Raw genomic sequence first — 22,931 nt, 5'->3', positions numbered from 1 at the left:
GTTTTACACAGTTTTCTCAGAAGACACGTTCCCAACTTTTCCACATGCATACAATACATGTATTATACTGTTTATGCTCAGTATCAAAGCTAGCACAGTTGTGTTTAAAGGAAAGTTTACACACTAAAATTGTCTGAGAACATTCTGCAGAAATGAGCAGTCAGGTATTTTAAAAGCACCTTGTGTGTGTCTTGCATGGGCACAGACTGCTTCTAGTTAGACCTCTTGCTGGCAGCACGGTGAGCTACAGCAGCAGGTTCAAATCCCGTTCCTGGAAACCCCGCTGAGCCAGTACTCATCTCTTAGTGCCTCCTTTCTCCTACTGTTTGTCTAGATGTCTCCATATGGCTTTCTCTCTCTCTGTCTGTCTCTGTCTGTTAGTGTCTGTCTCCTGCTTGATATCAGCTAACTCAGCCTCATTTGTCACTGTCTCAAAAACACAGTGGGCCTGAGGTTGACATCGTTGTATTTTAAATAGCGCATTTGAACTTCATTCATAAGAAATCCACATTTGTAATCAACAGCAGCAGGTGATTAACGCAACTCAAGTGCTTAAAATGGTTGTAGGTAGAGAGTCTATGAGAGTTAAACACAGCATCCCAAAGCTCTCAGAGAGACAGAGATGACAGACCGACATCTAGGTAGACACTTTTTACGATAGCCAATGATCCTCGTGAGTGAAAGACAGATAAACAGAAAACCAGCCCGCCACACAGGAGACAGCCAGACGTACAGAGGCAGACATACAGTACAGGCCAGGGATTTACTATTATTGTTATTATTATAGTGTATCTTTGAAGTTGAATGTATTCCCCTCCTCCTTTTAATATTTGAAATTGTGCAATCTTTACATTAGGGCTGAACGATACGAGGAAAATATTCAATTGCGATCATTTTGACTGGTATTGAAATTGCGACATGATTCACATTATTGAAGGGAACGATCATTTTTGCATCATTATCCTCATTGTCATTGAAAAATATATATTAAAATGATTATGATTGAATGGTTTTCCAGGATCTGTACCAAACACAGATTGTTCACCATCTCTCTCCAGTTTAGACGCATGTTTGCTAACTTGCTGCTTAGCCTAACTTCACTTAGCTCATTCAGGTTTAACCGACCAACTTAACCCAGCGAGAAACCTGCTTAATCTGACATTTTCTGTCTCGCAAAGAGAAAAGAGATATGAATCAGACCGGGGATGCAGCTGGTTGTCAGTCAGAAATACGGACAGTCGGAGGGATAGTTTTTTACGACACTCAGATGACAGGCGGGTGGATGACATCACCCGGTAAGCAATCATGGAGACAGACACTGATACAGCCACATCACATTAGCTCAAACTGTGACAGCTGGACAGTCGGACAGAGAGGCAGACATGGCAAATATAAAACCGACCACGACCGCTCACTGATACAGTACACCAACCATGACACCTTTTTCACTGATGGACTGTCACATCGGCCTTTGACTGGGTGTAGCTCTTGGAAATGGAAGTATCTGAGTATTGCCCTAAAATCAACAAGAGACTCCAAAAAAACTCTCTTAAAACCAGTTTGAAGACAGAAACAGGACTGAATGGCTTAACAAGGATGTTTTTCCCATCAGTTAAAGCCAGTCACCCGCTGCTGGCATGCAGACCAGCTGTCATCACGGGGATATGAAAGCTGTCTAGGTGAATGTCACATCTTGCGGAGAAATACCCAAACACTATGTGTGTAGATGTCAGTGCATGTACATGTCTGCCGCTGCATGTCAGTGTTTCTATTCGTACATGTAAGCAACTGAGAATACAGGCATTTAAGATCTCCAAATACTGCAAATAATCTCAGAGGGACGTTATTTGGCAGTGCACCACTCTCATCCTGCTCTTTGAAGTTTCGTATTGGTACATTGTGTCTTTAATTCATGTTGGCTCTTTAAATCTTTGTCATCTCAGCCTCTTCCGAGCAGGATGCTTCCCTTTTCCCATCCTCCCAGTTTTACTGCTCTCACACTCGCACACCCGTTTTCCTCCTGACCCCCAGATCTTCTCCCAACTCCAAAGAGACCTCTCTAGCACGTCAGCTCCCCTCTCTCTGAATAGCTTTTACTGTAGATATCTGTATGTATGTGCGTGCACATATGCATTTATAAACATACATGAAATCATACACCATATCCAATAAAACTGTGATTGCGGACTCGGGTGAGATGGCCATCATGGGGCCGTTATAATTATACATGTAAACTTTAGGTGTGTTTCTATATTTACGTATAAGTGTCTGCGTTTTGTAGAGATGGGTTTGGTCCTTTTTATAAGGTCACCGTGACCCCTATGAGAGAGTCGAGCTGGTTTCCACCGCCCATGGAAACTTATAAAGCAGCTCATAAGAGAACCCAAAGGTCGAATCCAACCCAAACCAGTTGAAGAAGAAGAAGAAGAAGAATTACTTTATTAATCCTGCAACAGGGAAATTCGATTTTTTTCACTCTATTATTATTAATCATGTTACACACACACAGGCCCGAAATACACACACATGCACAAACAGGACCTGTATACATGCAATTAATGGAGAGATGTTAGAGCGAGGGGGCTGCCAGTGACCAGCGCCCCGAGCAGTTGGGAGTTCGATGCCTTGCTCAATAGCACCTCGACAGTGCCCAGGAGATGAACTGGCACCTCTCCAGCCACCAGTCCACGCTCCATTCATGGTTCACACAGGGACTTGAGCCGCTGACCCTCCGGTTCCCAGCCAAGTCACCTATGGACTGAGCTACTGCCGCCCCCATAGTTGGTGGGGGATTTTGAAAATGACCAATCACTATATACAATTAATACACATTTAGGATCAATAGGTGGCAGTTCAGGGACAATCTACTATTAGAAATTGCCAAAAATTACAACATATAAATGTTACTATAAAAAATGGCGTCTACATAAAACTATATGAATATGCAGGGACAATAAAGGTGGTGCTTAAACAATTTCCCTCTGGGATTATTGAAGTATTTCTGATGCTGATGTGAACACAGTCCTGAGGAACCTGATCCTTGGGACTTATTTTGGTCTTTTGGACTTCAGTGTTTTGAAGCTGACTGAATGCTTAAATGTTATGATTATGTTAAAATAATCATTATAAAGACATATTAAACTGAGTGGGTTAAACCTCTTATGTGAGAGGGTTAGGTGGTTTAAAAAGGGAAACATTTCAACCGTGTCACTCGTGTTTTTCTTTCATGAGGGCGATGATCCTTCTCCTACTTCTGACTTTCCCCATCCAGCGCTAACCCAACACACGTTTATACCCCAAGAACCCATGGAGTCATTTATAAAGTATGAATCATCACATTCCACTACAGTGTCCAGCCCTAAAATGGCCTACCACCCATGTTCTCATTGCTTTATAGGTGCGTTGACAAATGTGCCGCCTCAATCACTCAGCTTGTTAATCTGAGATGTACTAACTATGGATATAATCCCCGTCCCAGCTGGCACATTTGAAACAGCAATAACAGTGGTTGTAGCACATTGTCTATTTATAATAAACCATTGGCCACAGATGTTTAAATGGCTTTTTAATGGCCTCCAAGTCTGCGATGGGGCAATGAGACACTCAAGCGAACACTTCAGAGAATACAACCAAGAAGCAGGTGCTGAGTGTGTGTGTGTGTGTGTGTGTGTGTGTGTGTGTGTGTGTGTGTGTGTGTGTGTGTGTGTGTGTGTGTGTGTGTGTGTGTGTGTGTGTGTGTGTGTGTGTGTGTGTGTGTGTGTGTGTGTGTGTGTGTGTGTGTGTGTGTGTGTGTGTGTGTACTGTGCTGTACGTGCAATGCCTCTGGCACTTTCACTGGCACTTTTCACTGTCGCATGAGAGAACATAGGGGATGGACAGGTGTGTGTGTGTGTGTGAGTGAGAGGGAGACTGACATTAGGGCTGAATTGTTGAAAGGCCCTGTTTAGATGCTTCATTTAATAAGCATTAGTCAAAAACATTTTTAGTACTTTATGTACGAAGTCTTCTTGATGTGCATGTAATTGAATTGGTAAATGAGCAGTGGTAAGCAAGGCTTTGTCTTTTGAAGTAGAGAGAACAGCATGTTACACTCGTTTACCGCGGTAGGAAACAAGTTGTTAGCTCTTCGGTGCGTTGGTGACTCAACCGATCTAATTTGGGGTCTGCTGCAGATATTTATCAACACCAGAAGAAAGGCATTAGTTCTCTTCAGACGGAAAGATGCTTGTTTGTGCCAGTCACTGGATTTTCTACCAGGCTGCTGCTCAGATGTGACGCTCTCTGACACTGATGCTATACTGTACAGTCGGTGATTCAGGGTCATTAGATGCTTTTGGTTTGTCCTCACACTCGATTCATACCTGGATCACAGTGTTCATACTTGAACGCAAAGTCAAATTAAGAGCTTGGAGCTTTTGATCTTGTATTGCTCAATTTTTTTGGAGCACTTTAAGGAGCCCTCAACCATGTTGGCTTCAGAGTTTGATCCTCCTTAAAGGTTGAATATGTACAATCTTTATTAAAAGCTTTATATATTTTTTTTAAATAATACACCCACCGGGGGGGGACAGAATGAAAGTATTGCTTTTCAATAAAGTAATACATTTAGTCTGGATTAATATTTAAAACATTTTTGGACAGGTTTGACAATGACTTTCTGTCAGGCTCTGTTTACATCGTAGAAGCCAATAATGTTGGGTGTTGCGGGTTGCCAGGGTTGTCTGTTGTCGGGTGCAGCTACTGTAGGCCGGCACTGGTTCAACTGGAGTTTGCAAATCCTGCAGCAGCTTCAGAGCCTCAGCGAAGGGGCTGGGATGACTGGAGATGGGAAAAAACCAGAGTCAATATAGGCCGAGCATTCACTCCATGGACTGAAATAAAGGAGTTCAACAGCTTTAAAACTAATGCCGGAATGGCTACGTTTCTTCTTGATCGGCAAGCTAACTTTGATGTTTACTTAGCTGCTTACTTAACGGTAACTGTCAGTCAAACTCCTCTGCAATACTTGTTTTTATGGTGCTATTGGCCGGAGGTGATGGGTTCAAACAGACTCAAACAAACTCCGGTCTCCCGTAGGCTACTGGGCAACTAACATGGCAACCCGACTGCTGGAATTATGTTTTGTTGTTGCGACTACGATCTTGAGACACTAGATGGCGGTGTTCTGCTCATTCTCCATATTCAACCTTTAACTTGGGGAGACCAAAGTCATCTTAAAAGGAAACACTGGCTTCCTCAAAGGTTAGAATTTGGAGACAAGCTGCTCATCTCTTGGTCAACTCTCTCAACTCCAGTCTCCTCTGCTGCCATCGTATAAGCACAAAGTATGTGTGCATATGTAGTTGTAGTGACGTGTACTCATTTCACCCAGCTTATGCACATGCCATGAGTGTGGGGCAAATGTAAGGGTTGTGACCTTGTAACTCTTGTTTAGTAGGTTGTTTGGCACTTCCGTTCTTTACTTGGTCAAGAGGACTACATCAAAGTCACGGGCCTCTTCTTTCCTGTTGGTGAGAGAGAAAATAGCAAGGAAGGTGTTAAAAGAGGTGAGACTCACTCCAGAAACATTCATACTTGACCTGTGAGTCAGTCACGCCTGTGACGTTTCCGTCTCCACTTTATCCTGTTGGCATACATTTAACCAAGATCAGCAATTTCACCTTTTTTCTCATTAAAAGACAATCGTTTGCCTGCTGATTGGTCAAACAGACAGATTTTAGGTTGGTGTTTTCATGGAAACATTTCAGGCACCAAACTGAGACACCAAATCCAAAGTAAATCAAAATGTTTTCTGGTAATACAATTACCATACCGCAGCAACATCTTGGGCCTCTTACCCAAAAACGGTTGCTTCGTGCACTTTTAGTTTCTTTCTTCCCACTAAGAGCCATCACATGTCATACACAGCAGTGTCCGCTCCCTTGGTTTAAACTCAGGAAGGGGTTAAACAGCAGCTGGAAAAAGTGTCACCCTGGTAAATTTAAGTCAGTTTGCCACAGAGCACTAAAAGATCATCTTTTATGAACTAGAACAAGGGCATTCCCTATTCTGCTTAAAGTCAGGGTGAGAGAGACGGATGGAGCTCAGCTGGTGGAAAATTGAAACCACAGTTCTCTTGAAGAACACAGATTATTTACATCCAAGCCTTTAAAAGGTAATACAATCCAGTTATTAAGGGTTTATGTCGTGCATTAATACTGGGGGGAAGGGGTGACCCTGAGTGAGGGGATCCCCTCTGATGACATCACCAGGCAGGGGAGCTGCAGTCAAACAGATGGCGTGGGAGTTGTAGTTTATGTGAAACGAAGTCACTTCACGGGCAGCTGGGAGGTGGTGGTGGCAGTGGTCCCTCCCCCGCTGCCGGGAAAAAAAGTCACAGATCATCCTAGAGTGCCAGCTCACCCCTTTCCGCAGCTTCAGTGGTACGGTCCCGCCTCACTCCAATAAAGCACATGTTGGGTGATGAGAGGACATGAATCAGAGAGGACAGGGAGAGTGAGAGAAGAAGCCCAGAGGCAGAAAGTTCAGTCACTGAGCGGCAACTGGAGGACTGAACAGGACTGTATAGACCGAAATGTGGCTCTTTGCTGTCTAGTTGGCTGAAGGAGAGGACATGTATAATCTTTTCTAGAGTGGTTTGGGAAGAATGAAGTAACACTTCAGAGGTTTTACCTACAGTACAGTACAGGTAAGGAGAGTGTTTCCACTGAGTTTGATGCATAGATATGTAATTGTGATTTCAGTATCCAGGATTTGGAACAATGGTTGCCTACTTTTATCACACTATGGACAAGAAAGAAAAGTTTGTTTGTACTCTCATTATGTTTATCCCGTGTCATCATTAAAAAACAACCACAGAGACAAACTGTGTTTACTACTTCCTCGCCTGCCCTCTCGTTCTTGTTGCTACTGTGCCTGGAAGTTGTTGTTGACATGGGTTTTGAAATAGCTGTGGCCCGAGTGATTCACCATCTGTCCCCGGGGGTCGCTCAAATTCAAATATCCCACATACGAGCCAGCCGCGGCCATGTAAACGTTGTGTATCATTTCCGAAATGTATACTGGATACTGGATACTGGATACTGGATACGGGAAGCCAGTATTGGTGTATTACTTTCTTCTTGTAAGCATAAGTGCTCGCACAGAATGAGCTGCTGCACGTGTGGTTGTTGCATTTCATGGAAGCAAGTTCAGTATTTTACAGTTTCAAATAGTGTCCTTGTGTGTGAATTGCAGTACTGTATCTGACCGTTCATTTGTTATGTGCCACAAATTAGTTTAGTTACTTTTTTCAAACCTTTTCTGTATTTTTCCCCATGGTTGCACTATGACTTTTTGAAAAAGGACCTTCAAATAACATGAGCAAGAAGAAATGTCAAATGAGTTTCTGCACACTTCCCATGCTATAAACAGATGCTGAATTTTCCATATGCTTAATGTTTTTAATTGCTGTTGCCAGGAAATGAGTTTTGAACTTTTCCTGAAATTGAGAGACTACATGGCAAACTTACGGACTGTTTTAAAAGTTACTCTTCGTTATTTTGTTTGAACTACACCCAAAATAATTCGGTTCAGTTCTTAAGTTGAGATGAAATTGCCCTTGTCCATTTGCCTCAAACTAAATACACCAAAAACAGATCTTAAAACGTTTTACATATTCCTGTGGAAGAATTCAGTGGATACTTTGATTGTGCAGCATGTAGGCAATCGGTCTGACTTTGCCAGCATGATTCAGCAGCCAGAAATCAATTTGAAGACATCCTCTCCCAGTCCGGCTCTGGGCTTTCAAACTGGCACTGCAGCTCCTCGCTTTGGCTCGCTGAGACCAGCTGTTTCAGTGTGTTGGACAGGAGCCGCCCCAGTTCACGTCAGACCATGTGGGCCTGCACTGACGCAACGTGACAGAGGTTTTAGCACTGCAAATTGGCTATTAATAGAGCTAGAGGGGCTGTGTTGCTTGTGGCTGGGCTACTTGCTGAACCTTAGGGTCAAAAAAGACGAGTGCAGAGGGGGGTCACTGTGCATGTGATGTGAGGGATCCTGTCCTGTACAAATGTGACTAGATGAGTAGAGCCAGTGAAACCTAATTAAACCATTTTGTGTATCTATGAATTCAAGATTACTTGACTCACCAAAAACAGGATTTGTATACATCTGAATCATCTAGGGTTCAAAAAGGATAATACTGTATGTTTCTTTACATCTGTTTCAGATGCTATTCACACCCAAGGTCCACTTGATGGAAGCCTATATGCCCGGGTCCGCAAGAAAGACTCCCTGGAGGGAGTTGTCACCATCAACGGCCTCCCAGTCCATGGAAAGTCCCTGACCAATGCAGAGAACCTGTTACAACACCCCAGCCATCCCCTCCAAACAACTGACCAGACTCTTCCTGTGACTGGCCACGCCTCCCTCCCTGCTGTTGACCACACCCTCTCTGTGAGCAGCGACTCAGGCAACTCTACTGCATCTGTCAAGACTGATCGTACTGATGAGCACAGCCAGTCTGTGCAGGGCGCCGTGAACCACAACAACCCAACAGCGACCCACCCACAGCTCAGCCCGCAGGAGAAAAGAGAGCTCGACCAGCTTCTGAGCGGCCTCGAGGCACCAAGTCACCAACGACAAGTCTACCTGTCCACGTCCACCAGCCCAGGAGGAGGTGTCCGACACCTTGTTCCAGCACAGGTGCACGTCAACGGGGGCCACACCAGGCTAATTGGCGCTCCTCCAGCGGATGAGCGTGAGACAGATATTCTAGACGACGAGCTGCCCAATAGCCAAGAGGGCAACAGTGTGGACAGCTTGGGCACGCTCTCTTCCTTAGAGGGCCAGGCGACACCGGCTGACCTCTACTACCAATCGCAGACACCAACAAGCAGGCAGAACGACGGACCCTACCTTGAGAGAGTTGTTCTTGGGGAAAAGTTGAGCGAGATGCCTGTGCATGGAATACAAACGCCCACGGCGATGCAAGAAAGGTCTGTGGACTCTGCATCGCCACAGGGGGGATACAACAATTACGAGAACGGAGGAGGGATGTACCGTTCACAGTCCTTTGGGAATCCGCCAGAAAGCAGCCCTGAGACCAACCCTAAACTGATGCCCAGGGCCCCAGAGAGGAGCACAAGTAGTCGGGAGGCTGTTCAAAGAGGTCTCAACACCTGGCACCAGTATAGCCTCCCAGATGATCCATTTGGCCCTCCTCTTCAGTCAACCCACAGCTTGCCCCACTTCCCCACCTCAGCGACACAGCGGGACATCGAGCAGTCCATTGAGGCGCTCAACATGCTCATGCTCGACCTGGACCCAATCAACTCCCATATGTCCAAGTCCAACAGTGCACCTCCTGGGGAGAACAGTATCAGTTCATCCCAGGTGCCCTTCTCACAGACCCTTGCAAGACCCTCATACCAAGCAGACTCTGCCATCCATGGTTACAACAACTCAGGGTCTGTCAACAGCTCTTCTCCTCAGCTCCTGCGGTCGACTGGAAGAGTCTCAACGTTGGCCAACCAGAGCCCTGTGATTGAGTCGCCGGTCTATTCTCCCCAGAGGTCCAACGCCGGCTACCAAAACACAACCCCAACACATACCCCAGAGCCCTACCTCCACACACGCAACGCAGCCCACCATTACCCTACAGATCCCTCCCCTACTTTCAACCAGCAGGTTCCAGTGAAGCCTGCAAACTCGTACCCAGGAGGCGGCTCATCCCACTCCCCAGACCTGCAGGGCTCATCTCCTTATCCAGGCTACAGTGCCTCTTCCTCTCCTCTACCCGCACTCACCCCCCAGCCCAAGGATACATCTTCTTCATCCTTGCCAAGGGAACAAGATGCAGAGGAGGAGACACTTAATTTGGAGGGCCTGGTGGCTCACCGCATCGCCGGTAAGGCTTAGAGTTGTTGACGAAAATTAGGAAGATGAACAGGAGAATGCATTGAATTGAAAATATTAAAATGAATCTACAGTAGTACCGTATGATTTGAAAGTATTAGGCTGTAATGTGCTGTTATTGTTTTTTAAATAGACCAAGATTGTATGGTCTTCAAAATGATACATAAGCAATATGTGCATCCAAACGACAGACACAGCTTACTGGATTGGACAAGATTTCTGTCTATCTTGTCTATCACCGTGCTGTTTTCAGTTTATATAGTCAAGATTCAACTTTAACTGGAGGAATCTTAAGTCTCGAGCACCATGCGGTACATGAGCAGTGCAGCTTTCAGCAGTTCCTGTTACAGATCCATCATGGGGGTGCCGTGCCAGAGGAATGACTCGTACTTATAAAATTAGCCCTGCAGCTGTAATAAAGCAGAGCTGGTGAGAGTGGAGATGGTATGAGAGTAAGAATAGGCAAGCGTTCAGAGGCTCCAGCTTCCATGCATTGTCCGAATCCATATTTACTTCTATGTGAAACCATGTGGGTGCTCCCAAGCGCCTCCCAGTGGACCAAAGTTGCAAATTAATCCTATTTGTTTTAACCATTTTTGAACCCTGTAGTAATGAAACATAATTTCATCTTGCAGTAATGCAATCTAATAGGACTATGAACAAGTTTCCACCTCATTTTATATTTTTTTCATTTTCATAAGATCCATTTCTGTTCTGACATTTCTTCTCCTCTTCTGTTCAATCCATCTCTCCGCTGTATGGAAAACTCCTCCCACCATTTTGCTTCCTCCACTGCACCTCCCTCACCTTACTCCTCCACCTTTCTCCTCCACCTCCTGCCCTTTATCCACCACCCTGACCTCCCTGCCCCTGGAACAGAGTACAACGCTCGTATTCGGGGCATCAGTGAAAGCATGACATCGCAACAATCTGACCGCCACCGCTCCTTTTCCTTCTCTGGTTTGTCCATTTTCCCTCGCCTTTATTTTCTGACTTATTTTCTGCATTTTTTTTAATCTCTCCTTGCCTCCTAACCATTTTCAAGATTATTTTAAGATATTTTATGATTACTTTCTTCATCACTTTTCATGAATTCCTGTTTCTGCTCTATTTGCTGCTTTTATTCCCTTCACTTCTCTGCATAACTCTTTCTCTCTGCCTGGCTCTCTCCTAATAAACAACATTGTTCTATATTTCCGTGTGTAGGTTGCTTTTACACTTTTGAAGGTGTAGCTTCTCATAAACATGCTAAATAATACCACGGTATAAAAAGCTGTTTTTATTATATAGCTACTGAAACTATTTTTGGGTGTTTCAGGGGTTCGTTCTAGAGGAATGACCCCAGAAGTGACGCAGGAGACGGGTCGGCGCCGGACCACCAGTGAGGGTCAGTACCACAGCAGCCATGATAACACGCAAATGATGGATTCACCGGACTTCGCCCACAATCTGGCTCTAAACCCAGGAGGAAGACCCAGAGAGGTCAGTTTTAGTTGTGTGATACCAGTCAATAAGTATTGCAGATCACAGGTGTTTTGTTTTGTGAGCGTGGCAGTGTTTTTTTACCATTTACCGGCCTGTGTCGGGATTTGGAAACATGCAAATTTGACTTTTCTGGCACATGTGTCCGATATCGTCCTTCTTCATCTCTTCCAGGGTCCCATGCACAGCTACCGTGAGGCGTTCGAGGACGACGATACAGACGGGTTTGCCAACAGTCCCGCCTTCGGAAGCGGTGGTGAGAATTCCCCCCAGACCCCCAGCTTCCCTGTGTCACCACAGACTCCTTACTTCAACATGTGTAGGTTCACCCTGCCTGCAGACTTGGGGGGCGCTCTAAAATTCTCTAAACACTGACCTTTGACCTCTCTTTGGTCTTTTTTTTCAATTGATAAAAAATGATTTGGTTTGTGGAAAGATTGGGAAAGAAAAGACAGGAAAGAACTTCACAACGAGATCAACCAAAAGAAATGCGTTTTTATTTGATGGAGCTTATTATTTCATACATTTTTATTTAGTTTAGTACAATGTTTCAACACAGAAGCAAAATTATAAAATACAGCACAAAAACACATGTTCACACAAAAAATAAAAGGTATAAACCTTTAAAAAAAATCTACAAAATAAAACAAATTAACAATCAAAACTGCAGTTTAAGTTCAACTAAAACAAATCAAACTAATTAATAAATACTAACTAATGGTACTACATGTTAAACTCTTAATAGCAAATAAAATGGTGTCTCTCCACGCAGTCACGAGCCTCCCATGCACTTTCTATGACACCTGCAGGTTCATCACCTTCATCTATATACTGCTGATCCACTGCTGAAGTTTTCACTCCATAATGTCCTGCTGGATCTGCCCCCATCCCTGCTGCAGCATTAGTGAACAGTGTAGAGTTGGTACCGTTGTTACTCTGCGTCCCTCCCGTCCCCTGCATGGCTGCACACTTCATCTTCACTTCAGGACATTCAGGCTTTCCCTCCTGACCCCAGGCCTCATAATCCAGAGGCTGTCCGTCCACCCACAGCCAGCCTCCGGGGAAGAAGTGCAAGCCAATCCAGACGTGCGCTGTGGTGGCATTTTTGTTTAACTCCTTCTGTATCAGCAGCATCTCCGTGTCCGACGCCACGCTGGCCAGGTCACGGTGATTCTTCCTACAGTAATTCAAAGCACCCTCCCAAGTCCTTTTCTCCCTCACCACGATCACACTGTAGCACACGAAAGGGTTATAATAGTATGCAGTTGCATCGTGCCACATGTAGTCACCCATAATGCCGTAGTCTTCATATGGGCGGTTATTGGGCTGACTGCTCGCCCAGAAAAATTTGGACACGGCCGCACCTCCTGACCACCTCCATTTCTCAGGGTCTGTAGAATTCCTTTCCAGTCCCATCCAGATGTACTCATCAGTGTCTCCAACAAGCAACCGCAGACGCTTTGTGTCATGCGCATTACTGATAGGAGCCAGGTCTGTGTGAAACAACCGACAGTACGTCTGAGCTTCATGCCAGGTTACAGACCTCTCGATGAAGACGTACTTGCTCAAAGTTGCAGACAAGAACAGCAAGAGCAGCATGGAGGTGATGGTTTGATTCATCACTGTCTTGGGTTAAAGAGCAAGCGAGAGAGGGACGTGCAGCGCACTGAGGGCGCAGAGGGGTTTGGAAGATCTACATGTACATGCTGCAGTCAGTGGCCCTCCGTGTTTTGCATAGGGCGGGTCATTCTGTGTTCAGGGGCGACATGAGAGCCCACAGCTCACTTCCAAAAACTAATTTACTTACAGAAAAATATTTGCGAGCCAAGCATCTGAAGTTAATACATGATATTCATATGTTAGAAGATAATATTTTAACACACACATACAGATATAAATCTAAATGCTACTGCAGTTTTCACAGCACTCGAAAACAAATTTTGCATTTGCTTCAGGAAACACATGAAGTGTTGCATGACTTTAAAACCAACAACAGCCCAAAGCAGGTGCAAATCCTGTTTTTGAATGACAAGAGGAGATAGTTTGTCATGCTGTCGTGTGTTTTTCCGGGAAAGCAAATTTAGAGAGGACACATGTAAAGAGGAGTGAAAGGACTTTCTATAACTACTGTATGTTCTCCTCTAATTCTCTTTTCTCCATTTCTATCATCTGTTTATTTCAAATATGTATACTTCATCAAATCAGTAGAAATATGGACGCTGGACTGTAGTGGAAAAACATCGTCATGCACTTGCAATCCGTCACTGCAGCACCAGAGCATATGATAGAAGTATTTCTTGTCCCCCGCAATATTTAAAAGACGATTTCAGACCAGTGTTGCATGACCACCGTCCCGTCTGTAGCCCTGTGTCCTCGGGTATGTTGGATTCTCGTTGCACCAGTTTTCTAGATATGAACAATTTGACCGAACCCCTCGAGACTTATCTATCAGACTTCCAGACACCGACCGCCCTGTTCAGCATGTTTGTTTGACAGTGAGGATACTTTTGTAAACCAGCCCTGCCCCCCCTCTCCTGCAGTCAGCCCTGAACACACACAGCTGTTGCAGTAAGAATGTGCTCTGTGGCACAAACCTTCATATCCAACTCCCCCTCCTCACCCCTCTTCATGCTCACTTTAAGTGGGCACTTGTTCCCAATCCCTGTCATGCTATTGATCTGGATTCTTGTGTAAGTGGAGGCTTAATGAAAATGAAGAGTTCATTTCCATTACCTGCAGTATAGAGATTCTAGTCTATATAAAGTATGCAATATACCACTTTACATTACTTTGACAACAAGTTGACCATTTTCTGGCATCTCAGTTTGGAAATAACTCTTCGACTTTCACGTGTCTCTTCCGCAACGCATGCCAAAATGAATATAACCCATCTTCAACCTTTAATCAGTGCTGTTGACTCATCCGGCCACAATCTAACCTGGATCCAGTCCTTGTTTGAGTAGCAGCATGCTATAACTCTTCCAGCTTTTGGTTTGTGAATGGATCCTCATTGGCTCGTTTTCAGCTACAGCTTGTTCAGGGTCACAGATTCGTCATTGGTTATATTGTTGTTTTTAAGGTGATAACTGACATTTACACGTCAAATAATCCCGTTTTTCCATGAGTGCACCTGTTGTATTCTTTATTCTTTTTGTTTACATGTGTTCTTGGACCTTGTGTAGCATTGTATTGATGCTAAAGTCAAGACTTGTGTCTCGTCATGCCTTACATTTGTCAGTTTACATCCTTGCACGGCTTGTTTGTACAATCCTCATCTCACCGTCGTCACTGTCGTGTGTGTTTTGTTGTGTATGTTTGGTTGTGTATGTTTTGTTGTATCATTCCTTTACATCCCTCTTTCTCTCTGTGCCTTTTCCCCTGCAGCTCGCTCTCCTCTAGGATTGGCCAAGACTCCTCTGTCAGCTCTGGGACTGAAGCCCCATCACCAAGGTGGATCAGGTCAGTTTACACACATAAAATATCAAAAAATCGTCTTTATTTGAGTAAATGTCCTGTACATTTTCCGTTGGGTGATCCAGTTATTATCCAGAATGTTTTAAAGGTGCAATACAGACGTATACTCACTCTGGGTGTTTTTAACCCATTTTTAACTTGTTTGATTTTGATTTAAACGTCTTGACAAGCAGCTTTTTTCTTTCTCTTGTTGATAAAGTGTCCAAAGATACCCACTCAGTGTTAACACCATACATCTGCAATAAAGAGAATCGTTTGCTTCCATAACATGTCGGCTTTCAGGCTATTGTGTCTGTAAATAGTCAGACAAACGTGTTCAGAGTACTGATATACAGACTGAATATCTTTGAAGAGCGTTTCTTGAAATGAGTTTTTTCTCACTCTGAGCCAGAAACCTTACCTCAGTAGCACTCACACTAAACCTTCCAGTTTCATTACGATCTATATTCTGAACACTTAAAAACATGGCCAAAAGTGATTTTTTTTAACAGCTGTATTTTCTGATTTATGGAGTAATAACAAGAGGTATCCAAAACCCTGTTTGTAAAAAACATTTGCTACAATATTTGCACAAAATGAAACAAGAAATAGCTTGGTTTTTCATTTCTGTTCCTTGAATTTATGCAAATAAGGCCCAATTTAATAAGATAATGAATGATTGAAGCATAAGATTAAGAACTGTAATCTAAAAGATAAACGGCTTAATGTTTCATGGTGATATCCATGAGTCAAAATGTCTCACGTGTAGCGTCTTAAGAGGATAAACGCTGGAAGATCAGCACCACTGCATTATGTCATCCTGTAGCAGAGTGAGCCCACATTGGCTTTCACACTGTGGTGGTTAGTGTGTGCTGCCCTCTGCTGCTCAAAGCTGTTTACACTCCTTTCAGTGCTCACACAGTTCTGTCTTTGCGCTCAAATGTGTCCTCCTTGTCTCCTCCTCTTCCACACATCTCTTCTTCTCTTGCTTTCTATCTTTTCTTGCTGTCAGACTCTGATTCTAATGACGGAGAGCAAGGTAAGGGTATTTCTGTGGCAACAAACGTCTCTGCACCCCAACACCGTCACCGTCTCCTGACCTCGGAGCCTTTTTCTTTTTTTTTAGTGTTTCACTGCAACCAAAAGTTTTCCTTTTCAGTTCTGCATCCCAGATTTCTACTGAATGTTTGTGGTATTAGGAATGAAATTTGAATATTTTCCTATTTCTGCTATTTCAACTTGTTGTTTTGGGGTCCGACGCCTGATAACTGCATCCCATTTGGTTCTGGACAAAAGAAGTCAAATGACACATTAAACTGAGACGTGTGTGTGTGTTTCTGTCTGTGTGATCTTCAGATAATCGCAGTTTTGGGGACTACAGACCACAACCGTTCCCTCTCTCCTCCAGCAGTCCCCTCCACAGCGCTGATGGGTGAGTCCAGTTACTATTGTGTATCATTTCGTGTGTAGATTCATTGTGTATCTGCAATAGGTGAGCACCATCTTTAAAAAGTAAGTATTTAAGGGGTTTTTTTTGTCTGCAGAAGGAGGATTGGTTCTTCAGACAGTGCCCCGCACAGCCCTGTTCCCTCCTACCCTCACAGACCCGCCTCCCCCGAGGGCTCCCAGGTCAACATCATGGGCGTCCACACCGTCCCCGGCAGCCCCAACACCCTCCACCGCACAGTGGCCACCAACACGCCGCCGAGCCCCGCACTCCAAAGACGCCTGGGTCAAGCCAGCCCCTCATTGGCCAGACACGGTACTCCATCCGGTGTCCCCTCCAGCCCTCTGATTGGCCGAAAGACAGCAGCCACGGGGGTGCCTCCCAGCCCCTTGATGGGCCGCCGCACAGCGGTGAGCGGCCACAGCACGCCCGATGAGCTGGGGGCAGCTTCTCGTCAGGGGAGCGCCCAACCGCCCTCTACACCTGCGTTCCCCGTCTCCCCACAGCTGCCGGAGAAGAGGCACATGTCCAGCGGAGACGCAGAGAGGATGGACAACAAGAACCTGACGCCCACACCGGCCAGCGGTGGCAGCACGCCAAACCTGTCTGGCACACACACGCTGCCAGACGTCTCAAAGTCCATATATGGTGAGACGCAGAAGCACGGCATGATAGTTTATCTCACAGAGTGTTTGTGTCTTCTTCGGTTACCATTTGTCTCTTTGGTCCAAACAGATGGTTATCCAGACATTAAGATGAATGTCAAGTTCGTCCAGGACACCTCCAAGTTCTGGTACAAGCCAGACATCACCAGAGAGCAGGGTGAGGGCTTTCAAACAACCCACCAATATGAATTTATCTAGCGCTGAGTGAAAGAGTAAATAATAGTTATAACAACACTTGATTGTGTATTCTCCTTTCATCTTCTTTGCCCCTCTGTTTCTCATCCATTGATCAATGACTCCGTTTTCCTCTGCTCATTTCCTTTGCTGCCTCATCCTTTCCAATCACTCCATGTTCCTGCTCCTTCTTCTCCTCCTCGTGTCGCCTCCTCGCTCTCCTCCTCGCTCCTTCCTTCAGCCATCAATCTGTTGAAGGACAGGGAGCCAGGGGCCTTCATCATAAGGGACAGCCACTCCTTCCGCGGAGCCTACGGCCTGGCCATGAAGGTGGCCTGCCCCCCACCAACCATCCAACAGAACAAAAAAGGTGCAGAGACGGGCTTTACATTTACACAAGCTCTGTAGCATGAGTACAATTTAGACATACTATTTTATTTATATATACCCATTTTATATTAACTTGTACTTCTACTTGTTTGTACGTTTTACTTTGACACTTATAGCCACTGGTTACGAAAAGTAAAAGTTTAATATCTAACTTTTGAACTAAAACAAACCTGCTCTGTCTATATATTGTTTTCCAGTTGGGGACATGACAAATGAGCTGGTGAGGCACTTCCTGATCGAGACGAGTCCCAAAGGTGTCCGTCTGAAGGGTTGTCCCAATGAGCCCTACTTCGGTGAGTTAACAGCGAAGCCTTTCATTTGATCTCAGATGGATCCAGTTTAACAGAGGCGGTCCTTTGTGCTCGTAGGTTGTCTGTCGGCTCTGGTTTACCAACACTCCATGACTCCGCTGGCTCTGCCCTGTAAGCTGATGATCCCCGCCAAAGGTCAGCTTCACCCTCTTGTTGAGAGATAAATGTTAATTGGAATTTAAACAGCTGTTCGTTTGTTGTAATTTGTTTGCTGTGATCTTTCCTCGCAGACCCAAATGAAGAGGCGTTGGAACTCGCCACACCTACCGATCCAGTTGTTGAACTTCTGAAGCCGGGAGCAGGTAGACATGTTTTTCTCACATGGTCACTTTGAAGAAAGCATCCATGGATATTATTTTAACAGAGTTATGGGGACTTTATCGATGAGTAGTAGTAATGTAGGAGCCAGAGTACGGATTAGACAGTTTAAACTCTTAAATTGACCTTTAAAACCATTAAAGAACAGAGCAATTGTAATTTTGAGCATCTATACATCTACATCAAACCTTTCATTAATCAGTGCCTTTGCTCACACCCTTACCTTACAGTTCAGAAGGTTCCTGAGGACGCTCATGGTAAATACTGCTGCTTCATGCACTTTGTCTGCATGTGAATGTGGTGACGCCTGCTCTCACAGAAACAGCGCTTCCATAGAGTTACAGTTATTCCTCCATTTTGTATTTGCATCTGAGAGCAAATGAGCCTTTAAATGAAAGTTGAAATGCATGCACAATATATCCACAGTCAGTTCAACCGTGCGGTGCATGAGAAACCTCAATACCTCATCAGTCTTCATTTTCACACACACCATCCCGTTACATTAAACTGCATGCATATTGTTTTCCTCTTGTGTCGTTTTTAACAGTGCCTCTGTATTGTTTTCCTCCAGCGTGCAATGTTCTCTACATCAACTCTGTGGACATGGAGTCTCTCACGGGGCCTCAGGCCATCGCCAAGGCGATCAGTCAGACAATGGCGACCAATCCACTGCCTGAAGCCACCACCGTTCACTTCAAAGTGTCCACACAGGGCATCACACTCACCGACAGCCAGAGGAAGTGAGTTCACACGCAGAGACCAGCACTCCTGACGTTCCCTTTGCTTGTTATTTCTAACGTTAACGGTAACGGTATTCTCTTGCTGCAGACTTTTCTTCAGGCGACACTATCCCATCAACACAGTCACCTACTGTGACACCGATCCCCAGGACAGAAAGTAAGAAACCACAAGACGCGTTCTCTCATCCCAATATCAATAACAGAAAAGTATTTTATGATTGTTTGATTCTTTTTATTTAATTGTGTTCTCTTTCCATAGATGGGGCAAAGAAGGAGGTGGCTCCGTGAAGTAAGTTTAGATACTTTATAGTTGGGATAAATATGTGTTTTATACATCTCAGACTTCATCTCTCAGATTATCGTGTTGCTAGAATATCACAAACATACTGAACTTCTCAATCTCACCAGGCTTTTTGGATTCGTGGCGAGGAAACAAGGAAGCACAACAGACAACGTCAGCCACCTGTTCGCTGAGCTGGACCCAGATCAGCCCGCCTCCGCCATCGTCAGCTTCGCTTCCAAAATGATGAAGCGGTGAAACCCCCCGACGTTCAAATGGCAGCGGCCATTTTGAAATCTTCCATCATCATTGGTGCATTTTTGGCCAGGACTCGATGATGTCCTTATTTTCTGTTTCCTGTTGGTTTGTTTCTGTTTCCATTCTCTCTTTTTCTCTCTGCCTTGCTGGTTTGTCTTGGTCTTTTTCGGAAGAGTCTCTGTTTGAAGGATTTCGGTGTGGATCCAGAGTGGCACTAGAGGATGTGTAGTGTGGAGCTGTGAACGTCACAAACACGGAGGCCATCGAAGGGAGAAAATGTACTAACAGGGGAACCTGTGCTAGGATAAAGCGCTGGCTAAAGACTAAAGGAACAATGCTAAGTTCAGTCGAGGAACACGTGAGGACTCGTATGTTTCAGGGTTTTCTGTTGTCGTTTTTTGTTGATTGATTTACCAAAGGTAGTTGCAATACAAGTGCAAGAATGACGTAGCTATTAAGCCATTATTATTTCCTCTTTTCAAAAGATGAAGTGTTGAACAAAAAAAAAGAAAAAAAAAAAAGAAAAGAAATACGGTTTCTTCTTGAACTTGTCTTCAGGAAAAAAGTTGGCCTTGATGGCTTTTAGCAAAACAGTGTCTGAAGACCTTATGCATGTTAGCTTGATCTTTAAGCTTGGTTCTTCTACCTTCCACAAAAAAAATCATTGTGAAATCCTTAGAGTGGTCATTTCCAGGTCTGTTGTGTGTTGGAAAGGGCTCTGCAGTGAAACAATGACTGATCGAAACTGCGCATAGCAAACCAGACTTTTTAAAAAAAAAACGCCACGCTACGGTCACCGCACTTTGTGTCAGTGCACACTTGCATCACCTCGGCATCCGGTCCAAGCCTGATCCCTCCCTCCCTCTCTCTCTCTCTCTCTCACAAAACGTATTGGATTTCTGAAATCAGCTCCTGATCGCATGGCAAACGGAGAGAGACAGACTGTTTGTCCACAAGATGGCGCCACCCCTTTAGGCTTGGACCCTGCCCCCCATTACCAACTGCTTGCAGTAGTGGATCTGTTGATAGACGCTGCCACTGAACACACTGGAAATCACCAGGGACTGGCCCAATGACCTGGACCTATGCACTGTTCTTTATGCATGTTGTTGTCCCAGATTGCACCCTCCCTCATAGCTACATTCAACATCACTGAAAACATTCTATGCTGTGTGCTAAAAATGACTTAAAAGCCTTCAGACACGTACACTGAGGTTTATGACTTGTCAAAGACTGCATGAAATAGACAACATTTTTGTACTCTTTTAAGAGTCCTGAAAAGAAGTAGACAACCCATTGTTGAAGTAGTCATGATGGTGAGATGCTCTATTTTTACGTTTATGTTTGGTCCATTTGAGCCAGGGTTACCTTTCACTGTACCAAGGACAGTCCAGTCTTTGTTTTTTCCTTCCACAGTGTCGTCAAAATTTACATTTAGATACCTTTTAGGGGCGAAGAAGAAGAAGAAGAAGAAAAAAAAAGAAACACACTGTGCGCAAATGCCTGCTCGTTGAACACACGCTCAACCATTCACGATAAGCTAAGGAAAATTGATATTGATATAAATGTACATAGATATACTACTTTGAAAGGTGACATAGCGAAAAAGTATTTATTTTTGTTGCTTTGGTCCCTCATGATTACTCATATATACATATATTGTACAGTCTAGATAAAGAAGATTACCTAATGGGTTGAGAAAAAAAAGATATACTTATTTTGGCTAATGATTTCAAAGTCAGACGATTTTGAAATGTGTTTGAATATATGGTGTACATTACTTTGTACATGTATATGTTTGTTTTTGGGCTTGTCATGTTTTTCATTTTCTTTGCGTTCTCTCAGAACGAGGTAGGGCATGAGTGAGATAGAAGCGTCTTGCATGGACAGAAGCATCCGGGTGCGTTTCGACAGCAGGGACGCACCCCTAGAAGCAAACGTAGCCGGTAGATCTTAAGGTGCCCGTTTTAGAAACTAAAGGGAAGCACGAAAAAAGTTCCGATGCCGACCTCAAATGCAATATGAAAACAGCTGTATGCACCCATGACAGTTACGATTTTAATTTTGCCAAAGATTCAAACACTTTACACCTATGCTGACTGGCTGCATGCCGCTTTTTTACATTCAACCGCGACTCCATTTCACACTCCACACACCTCGCGACGCTTTAGCGGCAGATTAGAGGAAGCTCAACCAGCCGGGACACACACGCAAATGAGTCTTCTTGGTCATGTGAGTACACAGGGGCCCTTGGGTTTATACAGCGAGACGTTCAGCTGCAGATGACGAAAGCACGGACTTTTTATTAATTTGTTTTTACTGGTGTCTCAACGCTCCAAAAATGTGTCCAACCTCCATCGCCCGTTCAAGAGAGAACAGGTCTGCTGTGCCCCAGTTGGAAGTGTGTAAACAAAGCACTTACATTCACAATACCAAAAGAAAATTCCATATGGGTGTCACTGCTGGAGGTAAATGAAGTTTAGACGTGTCTCACCGTGATGCTAAAGCTCTGCAGCTGCAGCTCTTGTCAGACTGCCAAAGGTGTCTTCTCCGGGCCTCTCGAAAAGTCACTGATTTATTTATTCTTATTTATTCTTTTTTTTGTTTGTTTGTTTTTTCCTGACATGTTTTTAAAAAAAGTCTTGTTTCATTGTCATCGCATTACGGCAGTTTAATGGTCAGTGTTAACAGAAGGAGGAACGTGCGGTGGCGCTTCATTGAAAGCGAACATGTACGGTGCACTTAAATGAGCATTTTGAACCATTTGGAGAGAGAAAAAGATCAAAAAAAATAAATGTTCTCTAAATAAATAACAATAATAACCTAAAAATGCATTCTACCTGTTGGCTTTGAGTCAAGCGTTACCTTGTTCCAGTGAAAAACAAGTGGTTTCTGTGACCCCTATGTACATATGGGACTTGTTGTTGTATGAATGTGATACTATGAATGTACAAAAGGGTCTCAGATTTGGTTTGCGCTTATCATTTACATTATATTGTCATGGCTTACCTGTTCCTAAGGAGAAAAAAAAACATTAAAGCAATACAAATCAGTTACATGCGAGCTACGTGGGTGTTCATTTGGTCCTTGTCACTGGATGAATAGGTTTTATAAGCATCTCTATTCACCACTTTACTGCCAGGAGCTTATTTTTAGACTGCATGTGAAATGATTTAACTCCTTCCTTCGCTCTCCGGCGTCAACCTCAATCATTGAGCTCCTCTGTCAGGTGTGCAGCTCCGGGGCAGAAATCACCTCGTTAGGGTTGATTTGTGACACCTTGGGGAAGTTTATTTAAAGACTTTCTGCCGCTCGACACGCCGCGCTCATGTTGGGAGGTTGCCTCAGATTAAAGCAAGGTTATAGTCTCCGTTACATAACAAAAACCTTCCAAATCAAAACCTTCTTCGCGTACGAAACTTTGAATTGAAGGCACATGTGAACGCTGGCTCCCCCGCTCCCCTTCTCACCTTTGCGTCCTGCCACGTTATTTTACTGTCAAGTTACTGCCTG

The 22,931-nt window shown here is 44.3% G+C and overlaps 1 protein-coding gene across 8 annotated transcripts in view; it reads left to right on the top strand.

Moving 5' to 3' along the window:
• tns1a (tensin 1a) overlaps positions 1–22,474 on the top strand; it is an 86,669-nt gene extending 64,195 nt beyond the window's left edge. For 2 of the 8 annotated variants that reach the window (XM_083937882.1, XM_083937881.1), the window contains exons 18-35: positions 8,213–9,892; positions 10,780–10,860; positions 11,219–11,382; positions 11,557–11,701; positions 14,767–14,841; positions 15,848–15,874; positions 16,192–16,267; positions 16,380–16,930; positions 17,018–17,104; positions 17,363–17,491; positions 17,709–17,804; positions 17,880–17,957; positions 18,053–18,124; positions 18,371–18,397; positions 18,712–18,880; positions 18,969–19,037; positions 19,140–19,169; positions 19,289–22,474. In XM_083937882.1, the coding sequence (XP_083794008.1) occupies positions 8,213–9,892; positions 10,780–10,860; positions 11,219–11,382; positions 11,557–11,701; positions 14,767–14,841; positions 15,848–15,874; positions 16,192–16,267; positions 16,380–16,930; positions 17,018–17,104; positions 17,363–17,491; positions 17,709–17,804; positions 17,880–17,957; positions 18,053–18,124; positions 18,371–18,397; positions 18,712–18,880; positions 18,969–19,037; positions 19,140–19,169; positions 19,289–19,418 (3,686 nt within the window). In that variant the 3' untranslated portion in view covers positions 19,419–22,474. The remainder of the gene's footprint in view (positions 1–8,212; positions 9,893–10,779; positions 10,861–11,218; positions 11,383–11,556; positions 11,702–14,766; positions 14,842–15,847; positions 15,875–16,191; positions 16,268–16,379; positions 16,931–17,017; positions 17,105–17,362; positions 17,492–17,708; positions 17,805–17,879; positions 17,958–18,052; positions 18,125–18,370; positions 18,398–18,711; positions 18,881–18,968; positions 19,038–19,139; positions 19,170–19,288) is intronic. The other 6 variants (XM_083937887.1, XM_083937886.1, XM_083937885.1 and 3 more) reach the window with 5 other exon arrangements.
• The last annotated feature ends 457 nt before the right edge of the window (positions 22,475–22,931 follow it).

This window comes from Echiichthys vipera (assembly GCF_963691815.1).
Source record: "Echiichthys vipera genome assembly, chromosome: 23".
In the NCBI taxonomy this organism is placed as follows: domain Eukaryota; kingdom Metazoa; phylum Chordata; class Actinopteri; order Perciformes; family Trachinidae; genus Echiichthys; species Echiichthys vipera.
Note: the sequence above shows the minus strand (reverse complement) of the source record. Positions and strands in the feature narration are given on the sequence as shown.